General features: G+C 44.4%; 2 protein-coding genes across 2 annotated transcripts; both read left to right on the top strand.

The window, feature by feature from the left end:
• Positions 1 to 1,045: 1,045 nt before the first annotated feature.
• On the top strand, positions 1,046 to 5,603 carry il11a (interleukin 11a). Its single transcript, XM_073486030.1, has 5 exons — positions 1,046 to 1,052; positions 1,789 to 1,946; positions 4,701 to 4,796; positions 4,972 to 5,133; positions 5,290 to 5,603. The coding sequence occupies exons 1-5, from the start codon at positions 1,046 to 1,048 to the stop codon at positions 5,467 to 5,469; spliced, it is 603 nt and encodes a 200-aa protein (XP_073342131.1). The 3' UTR covers positions 5,470 to 5,603.
• A 1,712-nt stretch (positions 5,604 to 7,315) lies between these two features.
• Positions 7,316 to 16,138, top strand: znf628 (zinc finger protein 628). The gene is made up of 9 exons (XM_073485919.1): positions 7,316 to 7,418; positions 7,846 to 8,406; positions 9,458 to 9,530; positions 9,622 to 10,551; positions 11,798 to 11,968; positions 12,106 to 12,439; positions 12,772 to 12,926; positions 13,404 to 13,646; positions 13,764 to 16,138. The coding sequence occupies exons 2-9, from the start codon at positions 8,021 to 8,023 to the stop codon at positions 15,738 to 15,740; spliced, it is 4,269 nt and encodes a 1,422-aa protein (XP_073342020.1). The 5' UTR covers positions 7,316 to 7,418; positions 7,846 to 8,020; the 3' UTR covers positions 15,741 to 16,138.
• The last annotated feature ends 238 nt before the right edge of the window (positions 16,139 to 16,376 follow it).

The following is a 16,376-nucleotide window of genomic DNA, read 5'->3' as shown; positions in this document are numbered from 1 at the left end:
GGGGTGAGAAAAGGAGGGAGAGAAATATGGGAGAGAAAAGGTGTTTGCTGTGCGTATTAGCTATAATACAGGGAATGTGGCATGTGTAGCCTAAAAGAGCCCTGCCATAAATTAAATAACACTTGGGCACAGCACATAACAAGAAGAGAAAAAAGAAAGGGGCAGAGGCTCTAAAAGATACATGGTTACACGAGATATGCTGATACACGTGAAAACAATGGGCTTTTTAAAACGTCTGCAGTGATAGAGAGAGGCAGGGGGGAAGAGATTTGGAGATGGGGAGATAAAAAGAGGTAGATGGGACTGATTGGCGCAGGTAGCGGGATGCGACGGAGGAAGTGCTGGAGATAGCGACAGGACAGGACGGGAGAAAGTGATAGAGGAGAGAGAAAAAAAAACAACGGAACATTTTTTTTTTTTTTTAAAGTTTCGTAAAGGGAGACAGGCAGCAGGGAGGGGAGGAGGAAAGAGGGAGAGAGGAGGGAGAGAGAGGAGAGAGAGAGGGAGAGAGAGAGCGTGTGTCTGTGTGTGTGTGTGTGTGTGTTTTTATGAATGAAGTGAGTCACTGCCGATGTGTCATAGGCCCGACGTCTTTATAAAGGAAGTTTTAAACAAGCCTAAACACTTCACTGCGCGCAAAAATTGGACTTACCACACTCGCATCCCTCTCTCTGCACTCCTGTTGCCTCTCTCTCCCTCTCTCTCTCTCTACAAACCAAGTGTCTCTCTGCCTTCAGCACTCCATAAAAGACTACAAGGGCTCATCTTCAAACTTTAACCAGAGACAGAAAACTTATTGACTTTTTTTTTTCTTCTACTTCTTTTTTTTTTGTAAGACTCTCCTCTCCTTACTTTCTTCAGTCACCATCACTCTGCTCTCTCATTCATTCTCTGACAACTTTCCTCCTCACTCGCGAAGAAGAAACCGGAGCACGTGACAATTTCCGGAGTTCAATTTATTTATTAATTTTCTATTTATTTATTTATTTATCCAAGTTTGTTTTTGTTTTTTTCTTTGCTGGTTTACTCTCGGATCCGAATCAATATGAAATGTAAGTGTTTTGATTCGCAATGGCTTTAATTAACCATTTCTTTCGCAGGTTTCTTTGATTTCTCAACGTTTTCTTTAAATTGCGGCTCTGTGGCGCTTGTGTGACTGTTAACAGCTGTTTTATCGTCCCTTTACAGGCTAAATCAAACTATTTATTTACAGATTAAAACTCTTAACAGTTGACTTTGCTCATGTCTTGGACACCCTTATCCTCTGAACTGTAAGAAGTTAGACAGGGAGCTCAGATGCTCCTGCAGTGTTATTTTGGCAGCGATTCTTGTGGTTCACCTGTAATTATCAAGCATTCATCATTTCAACAGCGCTGTGGTTCCCTTTTAATACTTAGTCTACCTTGTATTTGAACTTGAAAGGAAAAAGAATGAATGAGCTTACTGTTTGAGAGTTCACTTGGCTGCCTCTATATAATTTATACCACCAGCTCACGTACCTATCCTGTTGCAGGTGTGACAATCAGCAGCATTCATTGCGTTGCTTATGATAAAGGAGTGATGGTGAGATTCAGTGTCAAATGATTTAATGATTTGCGTTCAGCCTGTGAAAACATGACTCTGACACTGAAGCTCTTCAGGATTCCTCCGCCAAGTCTGGAGCTATTGTTTATATTATGGTGCAATATCTTCCCCTGGAGCTGACAGCCGTGGCCTGAGGTCATTATCATTATGGCGAGATGACAGCGCCTCTCCTCTAATTGCTTCCGTTTTGTTCTCCCCCTGCAGTGCTGCTCGACTCCTCCTCGTCGCTCCTCTTCTCGCTGCTATTGGCTCAGCTGCCCGTGTTCACGTCTGCCTCTCCAGTGCCGCAGCGGCGGCCCAGTGACATGGATAAACTGTCCAATCAGACCAAAAATCTAATGAAGCTCACCCAAGAACTGCTGGTAAGTGAAGATGCCCTCACGGTGGTGATGAGCTTTCTCGGCTATTGATTGGAGGAGAGGTTAATTGAATTGATGGTGTGAGGGTGGAAGAGGATGCTGGTCCTGATTGACCTCCCCTTAACTGGATTCTGGTGCTAATGTTACCTTTCAGTTTATGTAACGTGTGCTTTGTTGTGGAGACTCTGTTTTGGCTGTTTGCTCAGGGTTCAGTTTGACTTAAGCTGCTTTCATTGATGACAGACTGGCTGGAGTCCACACTGCATGCTTAGATCAGGGCAGCAACAGCCTCGGGGGAGATTTGACTGAGTGATCTCACTTTTAATCCACACTAGACTCGGAAGGGAGGGGAGGTCTGACTCAGCAACCTCCTGGTCTGCCTGGTCACCTGATTGGTGGCGGGAGCAGGAAGATTGGTGGCCAAGCCAGTCTAGTGAGCGTGTAATGAAATTAATATCCAAAGACACTTTCACAGCGATAGCCAAGAGGATAGAGAAACAAAATCTAAAGTTCTAGGGATCACATTAATATCTGCCATCAAGGCAAATTGAGAACTACATATCAACACCGTACCTGGATCCAACTAAAGCCGAACTGCCAAGCCATCTGTGAAATAACAGCAAAGTATATCACATGCCTGTTTACATAGAAACATGTTTATGTTCTGCGGCTAGACTGTCGAAGTGAGGATGGAGCTGGAGGAGGTTTTTTTTTTTCCTCCTATGAAACGTGAATCACTTGCACCGCACCGACAACTCTGGCCCGAAATCTTATTTTGTTGACAGTCAAGTGGGTAGGAAAATCAGATCTGAGGACACAGCCAAGATTTGGCTCCAGCTGGTGATTGTGTATCAACACAGTGTTTTAACAGGTGAAAAGAAAGCGGGACCATATCTCTGGATCTTTGGTTACACATGACTGATCCAGATTCTATTTTTGCATTATGCAAATCTTTAAACTCCTTTGTTCAGGGGGATGAAATCAAAAATAGCCACATACTCTCTCTAGTCTTGGCCAGTAGATAGTGTTCAGATCATGTGTGTGTGGGTGGGTGGGGTGGGGGGGTTTGTTGCTTTAAAACAATGTTACAGGCTCATTGTGGAGGAGTAGTCTAACCTGGGGTCCAGATGTGAGGAAACTAGCCTCATCAAAGAGGATTGGGTAGAGACAGTATTAGACAGTGTTCAGTAACACGGAGGATTTATTTTTAATTTTTGTTCCTTATTGTGTGGAATTCCACTAAAGAGTGGACAAAGTTAGGAAAGATAAATAGAATGGGAATTCGTGGAAAGTCCCTGCAAAGAGGCAATGAAACCGATGCTTTTAGGGAGAGAAATGTGTGTGTGTGTGTGTGTGTGTGTGTGTGTGTACACACATAGGTCTATATAGGTTTTCCGACGCAACTGTGAATGTGTGTGTTTGCATGCATGCAGTATGAGTGCAAATGCGTACATGCATTTGTGTGTAGGTATTTTTGTGGCCGTGAGTGTGTGTGTGTGTGTGTGTGCATTGAGGGTTCTGTAAATAGTCATGGCTGTGTAGGTGCGGTGTTTAGTGTTTTGCTTTCGGTCGCCACAGCAAAATGACTTGATAAAAATCAAAAAGATTTATCACATTCCAGTATTTGCATTCAGGAAGAAAAAGGCTGGATGCTAAGTTCTGTCGGGTGAGGTCATGATCTACGATGGAGAGAGCAAGAAAAAGGAGGATAAGAGGGAGAATTAAAGGCTGAGAAAGATGGAGCGAAAACCACAAGAGATGAAGAGATCAGAGGGCCAACTAGATGACAAGCCGGTGGTGTGTGTGTGCGTGTGCATGCACGTGTGTGATGTTGCATGTGCCTGTGCACCTGGTATGAGACAGAGAGAGGGAGAGGAGAGGGGGAGAGAGAGAGAGAGAGAGAGAGGAGAAGCAGGGGATGGAAGGGGACAAAAGCAACAGAGACAAAACATCGGACCACAAACATAAGTGAGCTCTTATGAAAGCAGATGGAGAGACATGCGAGACAATGCGGCACATTCATCACTAAAAATATCAACACAAACAACTGGGGGCAAACAGTAGAGCACTGCATAACAGGGTAAGGAAGCATTAAGTACACACAACCTGTTTACACAAAACATTTCTCAGCACTAATCATCCTAATGTTGTTATGTTCCTCTGCTGATTGGAAATGACGCAAGCCACATCAGTCATCTCATTTTATCCCCATTCATTACTGAATCAGGCGTACATCTTTATTACCAAATTGCACTACTGCCTTACTAAGGTACAGCGCCATAAACCTGCAGTCAGGTCGATTACCCCCCTCTGCTGGCCACCACGAGCACTCCATCTCCCGTCTGGACATAGTTTACAACACAACTCTAGCTGGGCAGCAGCACTGCGTCATTCCATCTTTTTATAGCTGTGACCCTGGAGTTTCCCTACAGCCCTGTGTTGTCTGTCCCACTTGGAGCTTTCTTAGTCACTGCATATGTTGTTATCCTCGCTCCCTGTAGAAAACATCCTGTGGGTTCAGGTCATTTGCTCTTATTGTTGACATTTGGGGTGGCTGAATGTGGGTGAACTCACACTGACCCGATCGACCACACTCCCTTCAGTGAGAGCTACTGTCTCTAAGCACAGAAAACAGCCAGCCAATCGAGGTGCTGGACTAATACTTTCCTCATGTTGCCGTGACTTGTCTCAGGATGAGTAAAATTGTGCTGATGCAAATTACTAACCGGCTGCTCTGTGTCTTGTTTTCTCTTTCAGAGGGAGCATGCATTTGACTCAGATGTGGAGCCCCACAGGTTCAGGTCTCTGCCAGAAATGAGCAACAGATCAGCTAATGATCTCAGCAATCTTGAGGTAATGCTCTGATAATGTATTTGTGTGTGACTGTGTGTGTGTGTGTGTGTTTGTGTGTGTGTGTCTGTGTGCGCGCATGCTTGTGAAGGGAGAGGGGCTGGTCTGTTTCTATCCGCACAGTTACATCTCGCCACACCCAGGCTAAGTCTCTAAAGTATGTCTGTGTTGTTTCCAGCTGAGGCCCACACTCTCGCAGCTGCATGCTGACCTGAAGCTGTATGAGCACCACTTTGAGTGGCTCAACAAGGTTTCAAAGAAGCACCACCACCCTGCACTGCCCAAGCTGGTGGAGATGATCAGAGAAATGAAATCTCTCATCACCCTGCTGCACCGTCAGGTACAGAGCAGTTTCCCCTTTTTCATTCTCAGTTGTCTTCAAAGGTTTAAGCAGGAAATTGTGTCATTTTCTACAACATTTTGCGACCACTTTTACATTCACCCTGTGATAAGTAAATGAATCGTTGTTCTAATCTGTTTGTCTTGTTGCCTATAGATGCTGAGAGTTGAAGCACCAAGGTTGACTCCCGCCACCCCCTCCCTCCCCCCTCAACTCCCCTATCAGTTTGATGTCCTGCAATCCAGTCAAGAGCTTCTTCAACACTTCAAGCTCTTCTGTGATTGGGCGTACAGAGCGTTCCTCAGCCTCAAGCCCAAAGTCTCTGCAGTACAATGATAGTCCATGCACATGATCCGTCCTTTTCCTTTCAACTACTTGGCTGCAGAGCCAGTGAGGATATACGGACACCAGCCTCAGCCAAAGGGGAATTAGGACCATATCAGTGTGCACTGCAGTCAATAGCGTCACTTAACAGGCCCAAACGTCAACCAATGACATGTGTGTTGAAGAATGTGTCTTTCCATCAGAGCCAATAAGGATGCGTTAAACTGCAGCCAGTTACAACCATCAAGATCCCCGTTAAAGCAAACTGCCAGTTTAACTACAATGATCGCGTCATGATTCCCCAAACTCTCTCCTAAAGGCCTTGTTCATGACCATGTTATTTATGTATTTATTTATTTATTGACTGTCAGTAATTTATTTAATTTTATTTATTTGAAGTTGTAATGTGTCACTTTCATCTTTATTTCTGTATTCACGTGAATTTATTTGCCCACATCTCTGTAATCTTTTCTTTTTGTCTTGTGTCTCACTGATCCTCATGAAAAACACAGTAGCACTTCCTGAACCTATAGCTCTGATAATGACTTTTGTTTAAACTAACTTAATCTACTTTGCATTTATGTATTTCTGCAGCGAATTCATTCTTCCAGTAGATGTAGCATACATTTAGGACAGCCAAGGTTTTCACCATGACTCACTTACAATGCCCTTAAAGTAAACACTTTAGAAGATGTTAATGTTATCTTCTAACCTTGTTAAACTTACCACGTCTTAACATATCAATTGATGGCCTTTAAATTAATCACGTTCATCTGAAAATGTCAAGATGGTAGCCGAAGAAAAGTGAATGCTTTCTTTTGTACCACAGGTAGAGTTTCTATTTTCGATGCCTGTTTCTCATGTTCTGCATGAGGAGGCATATTTAACGTTGTGGTAAAGTTGTATGAATGTGCCCTGTTGCTGAGCACTGATGGACCTGATTAGATTCTTTGCACAGACTTGTTAGGATTAGCCTCTTGGATGAGTGAGATGGCTGATTTTGAACTTGTACTTTGGGGTAGAAAAGTTTTTTTTTTTTTTTTTTTTTTTTAGTTAAACACCCAAAGCCTTAAAATACTATGTATTGTGACACTATGTTCTGTACAGGTGTACATAAATGTACAAGAATGTAAATTGTTGTATACAGTGCTTTTGTGTATTATGTTGTTTTCTACAATATAATGTAGATTACTCTACCGATTTCATCACTATAATTTTTGTCCATTCCTATTCTAGTATTTGTTACAGTATTGACTATTTATTTAAGTAACTTGGTGGAACTATTTATTTTGTGCTGCAGCGGAGCAAGTCTCCTATCTTTTTGTACTTTTTATACAGTTTTTATTCTTATTTACTATTATCATACCATCATGTTTAAATTATTGTTGTAACATCAAGATGCCTCTTCCACACACTGATTGGCCTCAATGTGAAATATGTGCCTTGGTGAAATAAATACTAAAGAATGTGCACAATGGATCTGAGTACATCTTTGACAACTACTAAGCAATGTAAGCTTTGACAGATGGGAGGGAGGCACATGACACAGACACATGTAGATACTACATTACCCAGAAGTCTGTGCGCCTGAGTCAGGATAGAATCGATTGTCGGTTAATATCGATTGTGAGCAAAGCTTTAAACATTATTTTTTTTAATATATTCGATGATAAATACATCACTGATGAGCGTTTTCTGTTAAATTTGGACATTAAAAATATTTTTAAATTGATGTTTAAGAACGTCAATCTGTCTGTTGCAGCTCTCAGCCAATGGTAGTAGCGCGTCTATTGGAGCTAACAGCCAATCAGCGTTGCCGTTCTTGGAAGGCGGCATCGGGCGGAGAACTGCTGTTAGTTTGCGCTGTGTTTATTGTTAAGGTTGTGTGGATTAGCACTGCGGTACCCAGTTCCTTTTCACAATATCAACAATATAGCTTAAAGATGAGCTAAAGATGCTCGGTGAGTACTGCTACGGCCTGAATTCATGCACGTCTTTATCGAGCAGTTTAACGGATTCCGCATTGACGAGGGGGCGAGATTAGCTTTAAATGAAGGCCAGCAGCTGTTTTTGTTGATACAGTGAAAAACTGATATTTTCTGTGTGTGTTGTATGTCGGCTCGCACAGCTGAGGAAACAGTTGTAAAGTAGCTGAATGTGTAACTTAGCTGTAGCTTGTGTGTGTGGTGTGTAATGGTAGTAGGCACCGCACTGCGTAGACGGACAGAAACGGACTGACGGCCAGAGGAAAGACAGCAGGGAGGGAGGGGGGACTAGCTTCATAGACAGGGGAGAGGGAGGGAGGAAAGGGGAGGAATTTAAAGGGGACACTCTTACCAGGAGTTACCCAGTTATAATACTGTATTTATTTCCATTTCACTCTGTCAGACCTGTCCTGAGCTGTCTACTTGGGATGACAGCTGGTGTTTCCAGTGGCTGACAGGGAAGGAATTTATGAAAGACACAGAAGAAAATGTGAAAGAAAAAAACATGATGCTGCACCAAAAGTAATCCACATCTGCTTCCAAGGAATACCATCATCTGCTACCAGCCTGCTCTGGTAATGGCTAACTCAGTTGCCCTAGTGGTCCAAGCAGAACTCTTACCACCTCAGTCCACCGCCTCCCTTTCTCCTTTCCCATCCCTTCTTGGTTCAGGAGAGGACGGCGAAGACGATAGAGACAGAGGGGAGCTGGTGGATGGAGACAAGGCAGTAGTAGAGGGTGGAGAGGAGGTGGTTCTGGACATGGTGACGTCGTCCGTGTCAGGCCCGGCCCAGCAGCCCGAGCAGTCGGACCATCCCTTCCAGTGTATGGACTGTGGGAAGAGTTTCAGGTGGTCGTCCAGGCTGACCCACCACCAGCGGAGCCACAACAATGAGAGACCGTATCGCTGCAACCTCTGCCCCAAGGCCTTTAAGGGCTCCTCTGCTCTGCTCTACCACCAACGGTACCCACAATAGCAGAGTTCTTCTCCTTATTGTTGTTACACTGTTACAATGGTGCTGTGATGCTGTTAATATTACTTAATGCATTACAGTGAATAAGAGAAAGCGTGAGTGTTCGCTGGGCAGAAGTGTATTGTGATTGTACATTCAACAGCCAGAGAACAGAATACTTTAAAAGAGAAATATCTGGAGCCAAGACCGGACCCAGCTAGGGCTTGACATCATTCAAAAAACGATTATATATATATTACTAGTATATTATATTACACTGATACCGGTTCCTGAATAATACTTTTGTCAATACCAATTTTATGAAATCCGTTTTAACAAAAGATTACATTAAACATACACATGGTGGGCCTCTTCTCTGGGCATAACCTAATGTTTGCCTTGAGACAGCCAATCACCAGCACTATTAGATCTTTGGGCAACAAGCATGCTGCAAGCTTATTGGCTCACTGACACTGAAATTTGGTTCGAATGACAAGACATTTTATGATAGTCGATCGTATTGAGGCAGTTTGGTTGGTGACATAAAAGTATCGATGTCCAATATCCAGCCCAAGACCCACCTCTACCTCACTTCAAATTGGTTCAATCTGTCTAGGGCTGCAACTAACGATTATCTCATTAGCGATTATTTTGACCATTATTTTCATGATTAATCACTTAAAATGCCAAATAAAAGGGGAAAATTGCTCATCACAATTTCCTAGAAGCCAAAGTGACATCTTCAAATTTCTTCTTTGGTCCAACCAACAATCCAAAACCCAAAGACTACTACTACTACTATTTACTATCATAAATGACAAAGAAAAGCAGTGAGTCCTTACATTTAGGAAACTGGAACCAGGTGTTTTGCTCGAAGAATGACAATTTATTAACAATTTATTAATTATCAATTATCGGGAATGAAGTTAACAGGAGACTCAATGTGGAAAATCTGTAATCCATACCTTTAATTTAAAACATGGTGGCTTTGTATAAGATGTATCACAAGAGAAAGTATTGTAATGTATTTCTATCCTAGTAGTGCTATCTTTTGTTTTGCAGGTCTCACTCAGGGGAGAAGCCTTACAAATGTCAGGACTGTGGCAAAGCCTTCAAACGCTCCTCTCTGCTCCAGGTGAGATGTCATAGTTTTATATGTTATAAAGCAGGATTCTGTCCGTGTGAAAAGGAAATGGTATCTTACATTTCTCTCTGTCTGCCTCCAGGTCCATCAGAGTGTCCACACTGGAGTGCGTACCTTCTTGTGCCCCTATTGTCCCCTGACCTTTAAATGGAGTTCTCATTACCAGTATCACCTGCGCCAGCATACTGGAGAGTGTCCTTATCCGTGTGACACCTGCCCCAAGGCCTTCAAGAACTCAAGCAGTCTGCGGCGACACAAGAATGTCCACCTTGGTCTCAAACCTTACACCTGCTCAGTGTGTAACAAATCCTTCACTCAGTCTACCAACCTGAGGCAGCACATGAGGATACACACAGGTGAGAGGCCCTACATCTGCAGTGAGTGTGGACGAAGCTTCACGCACTCGTCGAACCTGGCCCTGCACAAGAACTCACACTCCAACCTCAACGCAGGAGGGAAGGAGGGAAAGAGGGGAGAGGATGCAAGGAAGGGAAATGAGGTAGTGGAGGTGGTGGTAGGGGCTGAGGAAGTGACATCGTCCATGTTGACGGACATGGTGGGATTTGTGAGCCAGGAAGGAACTGATGGAGTCGGGGTGGGGATGGAAGAAGTGTTCCTGTCAACCACCTCGTCCGGCCAGAATCCGAGCCTTCTCACCCTCACCACCTCTGGGGGGGGTGTGTGTGCATCCAGGGCCATCGGGACAGAGGTTCACCTGAGTACAGACACCGGTGCCAGTGTGCTGCTGTACAGCTGTGGCAGCTGCAGCCACACCTTTGGCACACGCACAGAGCTGGAGGAGCACCAGTCCATCCACATGGCTCCAGAGGAACACGGAGCCAGTGCAGAGGCGGGGCCTGGGGCTGGGATGGAGGTTGGGGATGGGCTGGTTGGAGCCGGCCACCTGCTGGCTGATTTTGAGGAAGTGGTGGAGACGACCACAGTGGCTGAAAATGGTCACACGACAGAGGTGCTCCTTGGACTGACGGAGGGAGGAGACGGCAGCAATACAGTAAGTGATTGGATCAAACAGATAAATGTGAGAAGAGAAGAATAAACCCTTTTACATTACACCCTTTTTACACCAAAATAAGCAAGTATATGCAGATTTTTTAAACGCAGGTAAAGCTGCTAAAAATAGGAGACTGACTACTTTCTCATTGCCAGTAGACAAGTTAGCAATTCTTTTTTCTTGTGTGTCATGAATGCAACAGAAAAGAAAAAACAGAACAGTGGAAAGCAGCATGGAGGAGACAATGTTATGGTGGTACTTTTGTATATTGTCTCTTTCAAACTCAACACCGACTGAATGATGTTCGAGTGCTGCTAGAACGGAGATGGATGGAAAAGTATTAACGCATCACAGTCCTAAACTTAAACAAGTGTCATAGCATTGCATCAGAAAAGGGCTAAAAATTAGCATGTCCACCCAGGTGTCACGTTTCCATCATTGCTGATTGGAGCCGGCGCCAGTAAATATTACAGTAAATACATGACTACAGCAGAGTCATTTGGCCAGGGAATAAATATCCTTTGTACCCTGTCCCACTAAAAAAACAAAAGCCAGATGTTAATGGGTGTGAGGGGGTTTCACATTAAAATAAAAAAGTGAAGTGAATTACAGTATGTAGGTAGGGAATCAGGTCATGGGGTGTGTGACCTAGTTCCAGACCTCTGAATAGCCACCCACATCTCAGATTTGTTCAGCAATTCATACAGGTCTAGTGTTGAGCTCACTGACAGCTGTCTCCCTAGACTAGATAGAGTCACAATAGAATTAGGATTAGAAATGAAGACATCATCTTCTTCCATGGCTAGCTAGCTACCTAGCTACATTCATGAATAATACACTGAGTAGAATGTTCACAAGAGTTGATGAGATTCACTAACAGAACAACATATTTCTTTGATTAATGTGACAAACATTGCTACTGGCATCTGCCACTGCAGCTTCTGTGTCAACTGAAAACGATTTGAGCCCGATGGATACATCACTCAAACAACAAGATAACATAAACAGAATGTCAGGCTAAATCGATTTAAGAAAAACAAAATGGCAATTGAGTTGTACGATGTACAGTATATCTACTGTTTGTAATAGAATGACAGTATTCTTGATGGTCAAGATAAACACACACATCTGTCTAGATAATCTAATTTTGATTCATCTAAAAAGTTCTTACCTACCCTATAAGTTGCTTGAGTTCACTGTGAAGATTTATTTTTGATATGTATTACTTCCTTTGGTTTGTCCTCAGAATGTGGGCACCACCCAGGCCCAGTTTGACCTGCTGCAGAGCTTCACCGAGGTGACTCAGAGCTCTGAGACCGTTCAGCCAGAGGCCAGAACCACATGGGCAGGGCTGTCATGTGGCTACTGCAATAAGACCTTCAAGACCAGTGGAGGCCTCAACAGACATGTATCCCTGGTGCGAATACTCTTCCACTAACACTGTCAGACAAGTAACAGCAACGTATTGTATAATTAGCAGTGAAATGTATTGTTTTTTGTTTTATCTGTCTTGAAATCATATTTGCCTCCTGTTTTTCCCTTTTGTTTGTACAGATGCACTCTCTCTCATCCCAGTCCCGCTCCCAGTTCAGCTGCTCCGCCTGCGACCGCTCCTTCCCCCTACTCTCCTCACTCCTCACCCACCAACACTCCCACACCCCTGAGCAACGTCTCCTGGCTGAAGCAGAGGCTGAGATTGTGTGTCCTCCTTCCCTTTCCCTGTCTCTCCCCCTTCCCTCCTCCCCCAGCCAGGCTGACAAGCAGCAGGAAGGCCAGAGGGAGATCCATGTGGACATCATTACCGTCGGCGAGGAGCATGAGGAACAACCGGCCAAACCGACCAAAGCCCCCAAAAAGACAGGAACCAGCAAGAGCACTCCTGCAGGAGGTAAAGACATTTTCATGGCAGAACAAACACAAAGCTGCATTTTGATATGAAGACAATGGAGATTTGACTAAGCTAAGCTAAGCTTTTCCCTTGCACTGGTAAATCTGTTAATGCAAAGCTTGCCATGCTGTATTCAATATCAAATTGGTTGTATAATACATTTATAGCATCCAGTAAACTTGTCTCAATGAGTCTATCTCCTCAAAGTAAGTTAACGATCAAGAGGTTGCTCTTTATTGTGATGATTCCTCCATCATTCCTCCAACCAACATTGTGTGTTTCTGCTGTGTCATATGCCAGTTTTAATTGACGTTTTCACACACTCAATACAGAGAGGCCCTACCGCTGCTCAGAGTGTGGAAAAGCCTTCAAGGGTTCATCGGGGTTAAAGTACCACATGAGGGATCACACTGGGGAAAGGCCCTACCGCTGCACTGAGTGTGGGAAGAGCTTTAAGAGGTCGTCACTGCTTTCAATCCATCAGAGGGTAAGGCTTCTTTTGCAAGAAATTTACACATGGGTAAGGTTTCCAAATGAGAGATCCGTCATTTGGGAGCTAAATGTCATCATTTATGTCACCGTGACACTTAAGATTTCTTTAGTTCACAGGGACTGCAGCTGTCTGCTATGGTTCACATCCCGACAGATGAATGCCGTCTGCAACACACAAATCCAAAATGCAATAAAAATTCCCTTTAACTCTGTAGTTCACAACTTTGTTGTGACTCAGTGGCTGTTATCACATAACACTTCAATTGTAACAGTTGTAAGTTTTGATTGTATCGTTCACACATTTTGATTCTACCACTCTTGAAAACAATTCAATGGGAGCAATGGATTTCACTCCACTCTGTCTAGCTGATACTGTCTTTTTTGAACAGTAAATACAGTTAAGTATAATTTTTATTTATTGCTTTAATATGTTAAATGTAAATTAATGTTCTTCTATGTTCACCTTACCCAGGTGCACACAGGCGTTCGGGCATTCCAGTGCCCCCACTGCCCTCTCACTTTCAAATGGAGCTCTCACTATCAGTACCACTTGCGGCAGCACACAGGCGAGAGGCCGTATGTTTGTAAGGAGTGTGGCAAGTCCTTCAAGAACACCAGCTGCCTGCGCAGACACAGTCAGATGCACTCTGGACTGCGGCCTCATATCTGCGGCATCTGCTATAAGTCTTTCTCGCAGACGTCAAACCTCAAACAGGTAAGCACAGACTCAGCTGTGAAATCATAAAGATTTATAGCTGTTTGCATTGAATACATCTGTCATGTTTGATGACCTGTTTTCTTTCCTCTTCTCTTCTTATTTCTCTGTGCGCAGCATGAACGCACCCACTCTGGTGAGAGACCTTTCCAGTGCACACACTGCAATAAAAGCTTTACACACTCCTCCAATCTCCAGCTCCACCTTCGCACACACTCCTCGAGCAAGGACTTCAAATGCCCGTACTGCTCCAAGGAGTTTGTCATGCACTCCTACTTGCAGAGGCACATCCGTACCCATGGCAGTGGTGTTCCGCTGCCCTGCCCTGGTGGTGGAGGTAAAGATGGAGTGGCTGTGAAGGCCAGTGTTGGGGGTGTGACAACGACCACAACCCTGCTCAACCCCATCACCCTGGAAACCTCAGGAAACCATGGCAGCCTGATTGTGTCCCAGCCAGCACTTAATATTCCCCCCAACACCTCCCAGAACTACTTCATGATTCAGACAGCCAGCGGCCTGCAGCTCATTCCTCTGTCATCCCCTACCCCAGCCCCTCCGCCGCCGCCTCCACCACCACCGCCTCCGTCCCAGCCCCAAAATTTCCTACTCCTACAGTGCCCCTCAAACAACGGCAGCCAGTCCAGCTTGATTCTCGTCCCGACGGCAAACAACCCTCCACCAGCTCAGGAGCCTCAGACCCTCCCTGTGCTTCAGACTATCCAAGCACTCCAGCCCGTCCTAAACCAAACACAGACTCAGATGCCCCAGTTTCCGACCATATCACAGCAACAGCAGCAGACCAGGATCATAATCACCAACAATAATAACAATGCAAACACTCCTGTTGCCACACCAACACACACTCTCTCAGCCAACTCTTTACTGACCAAGCCCATATTAGGGAAAAGCACACGGACAGCGCGGGGCAGACGAGGACGCAAACCAAAAGTTACTCTTCAGAAATCTGCCACAGCTCCTGTCAGTCAGGCTGCAGTAACGAACTGTCATGTGACCAGTGTAACACAGACTATTACTGCTGCTAACACAACCACATCAGCATCATCTACAGTATCCCACTGTCCCCTGTCAACATCTTGCACTACTGTCCTTTCATCTCCCACCACTGTAGCCCCCACAGTGGACACCTCAGGACCCACATCGACTGTTACCATGGTTACACCAGCCACCACAGTAGCCACAGCATCAGTTTCTACCCCTGTCCCTACCACACCAGAAAGGAACCACCATACGACTGTGGGGCAAATAAGGACAGGAGAGACCATGACAGGGAAACAGTTTGTGCTGTGTTTTGATAATGAAGGACAGGCAAAGGAGGGGATGAATATAGAGGGGGGAGGGCAGTCGTATGTGTTACAGTTTGAAGGAGATGCATCAGGAGAGGCAGTGGATGGAGAAATGGGTGGTGAGGGGAAATCACTTGTGTTGCAGTTCAAGACAAATGGGCAAGGTGAAGGGGAAAAGGGGGGAGATAAGGGAGGGATGATGTCACTACTGCGCGAATGGGGTGGGGAAAAGCAGGGGGAGAGACAGACAGGAGAGGAGGGCAGCCAGGGGGAGTCTTATGTACTACATTTCCACACTGAGGCACAAGATAGCGGGCCATCCAGTGCAACCTTCAGCCAGGGGCAAGAAACCAGCCTGCAGCTTTCCTGCACACCCACTCAAAGTTTGGTGCCACTTGACGGGCAGGAGGTGGTGTTTGAACTTGGGGGCGAGACCAAGATGGAGCAGGAAACCGAGGAGGGAATGCAGATGATAGCCCTGATAGAAGGTGAAGGGGGAATGATGGGGGAAGAAGGGGCAGGTTGCAATGCAGCAAGTGGTGGGGTTACTGAGGATGGAAGAGCCATGGATAGTATATTTCAGCTGGAAAGTGGAGAGGAGATTGTCATAATTGAGGTCAGCACCAGTAGCTTAAGAGAAGGAAGAATTGAGAGAGGGGCGGATGGGGAGATCTCACAAGGTAGTGAGGTAAAATATGAGAGTGTAACAGCAGAGGCAAAGGAGAAGTCTGTAAAGGAGCACAACTCTACAGACAACACAGAGGTGCAGAATCAGCTGAAGACACAATAAGAAATGGACCTATACCTAATAAAGAGATGCAGTTCTCTAGCTAAAACCAGTGTGCATGTTAGAGAAGAAGAAAGTGCGTGTATGAGTGAATGCCTCACTCTTTGTGAGCTCGGTGTGTTAGCACTTTAGTCAGTTTGAGTTCTCCTGGAACTGAGGGAGAACATGCAGTTAGTGGAGTACTGTGTTGTTATCCCATGGTGCCACATACTAGAAATGTTATACATTCAAATAGGCTGTACATGGACTATTCCTATAAATATTAGTTTAAATAATACTGTCATTGGCAGTTTGTTTATGAAGTAAATACGTTTTTTTGTGAATAAATGTTGTACATGGCCCACTTTCTTCACAATGTTAATAGTAAATAGCTAATTATTAATAAATCTGTTAATACCTTTTTTCATTTGCCTGTTTGTTTGTTTTTTCTTGTAGTTTGAGTTTTTCCTTATTAGGAAAAAGTGTTGTCATAAGTACCCAAAAGTATCTGATATTCGATGTACTAAAATATCAAAAGTACAAGTAAAAGTAAATTATACATAGATGTACAAGCATGTGTATACTGTATACTGTGGGTCGAATTGATATTTTTGATTATTGGAATCAGTTGGGTTTTTTTGTATCTGATCTGATCTGCAT

This window comes from Pagrus major, chromosome 17, assembly GCF_040436345.1.
Source record: "Pagrus major chromosome 17, Pma_NU_1.0".
In the NCBI taxonomy this organism is placed as follows: domain Eukaryota; kingdom Metazoa; phylum Chordata; class Actinopteri; order Spariformes; family Sparidae; genus Pagrus; species Pagrus major.
This window is presented reverse-complemented; position numbering and strand designations above follow the sequence as displayed.

What these genes read in the sequence shown, in the direction of transcription:
- il11a (XM_073486030.1), top strand. An exon ending in ATGATCTCAGCAATCTTGAG is followed by an intron (nt 4,797 to 4,971) that starts GTAATGCTCTGA and finishes TGTTGTTTCCAG; the next exon opens with CTGAGGCCCACACTCTCGCA. An exon ending in TCACCCTGCTGCACCGTCAG is followed by an intron (nt 5,134 to 5,289) that starts GTACAGAGCAGT and finishes TGTTGCCTATAG; the next exon opens with ATGCTGAGAGTTGAAGCACC.
- znf628 (XM_073485919.1), top strand. Translation starts at nt 8,021, where the DNA reads ATGGCTAACTCAGTTGCCCTAGTGGTCCAAGCAGAACTCTTACCACCT. An exon ending in GCTCTGCTCTACCACCAACG is followed by an intron (nt 8,407 to 9,457) that starts GTACCCACAATA and finishes TTTGTTTTGCAG; the next exon opens with GTCTCACTCAGGGGAGAAGC. An exon ending in CAAGAGCACTCCTGCAGGAG is followed by an intron (nt 12,440 to 12,771) that starts GTAAAGACATTT and finishes CACTCAATACAG; the next exon opens with AGAGGCCCTACCGCTGCTCA.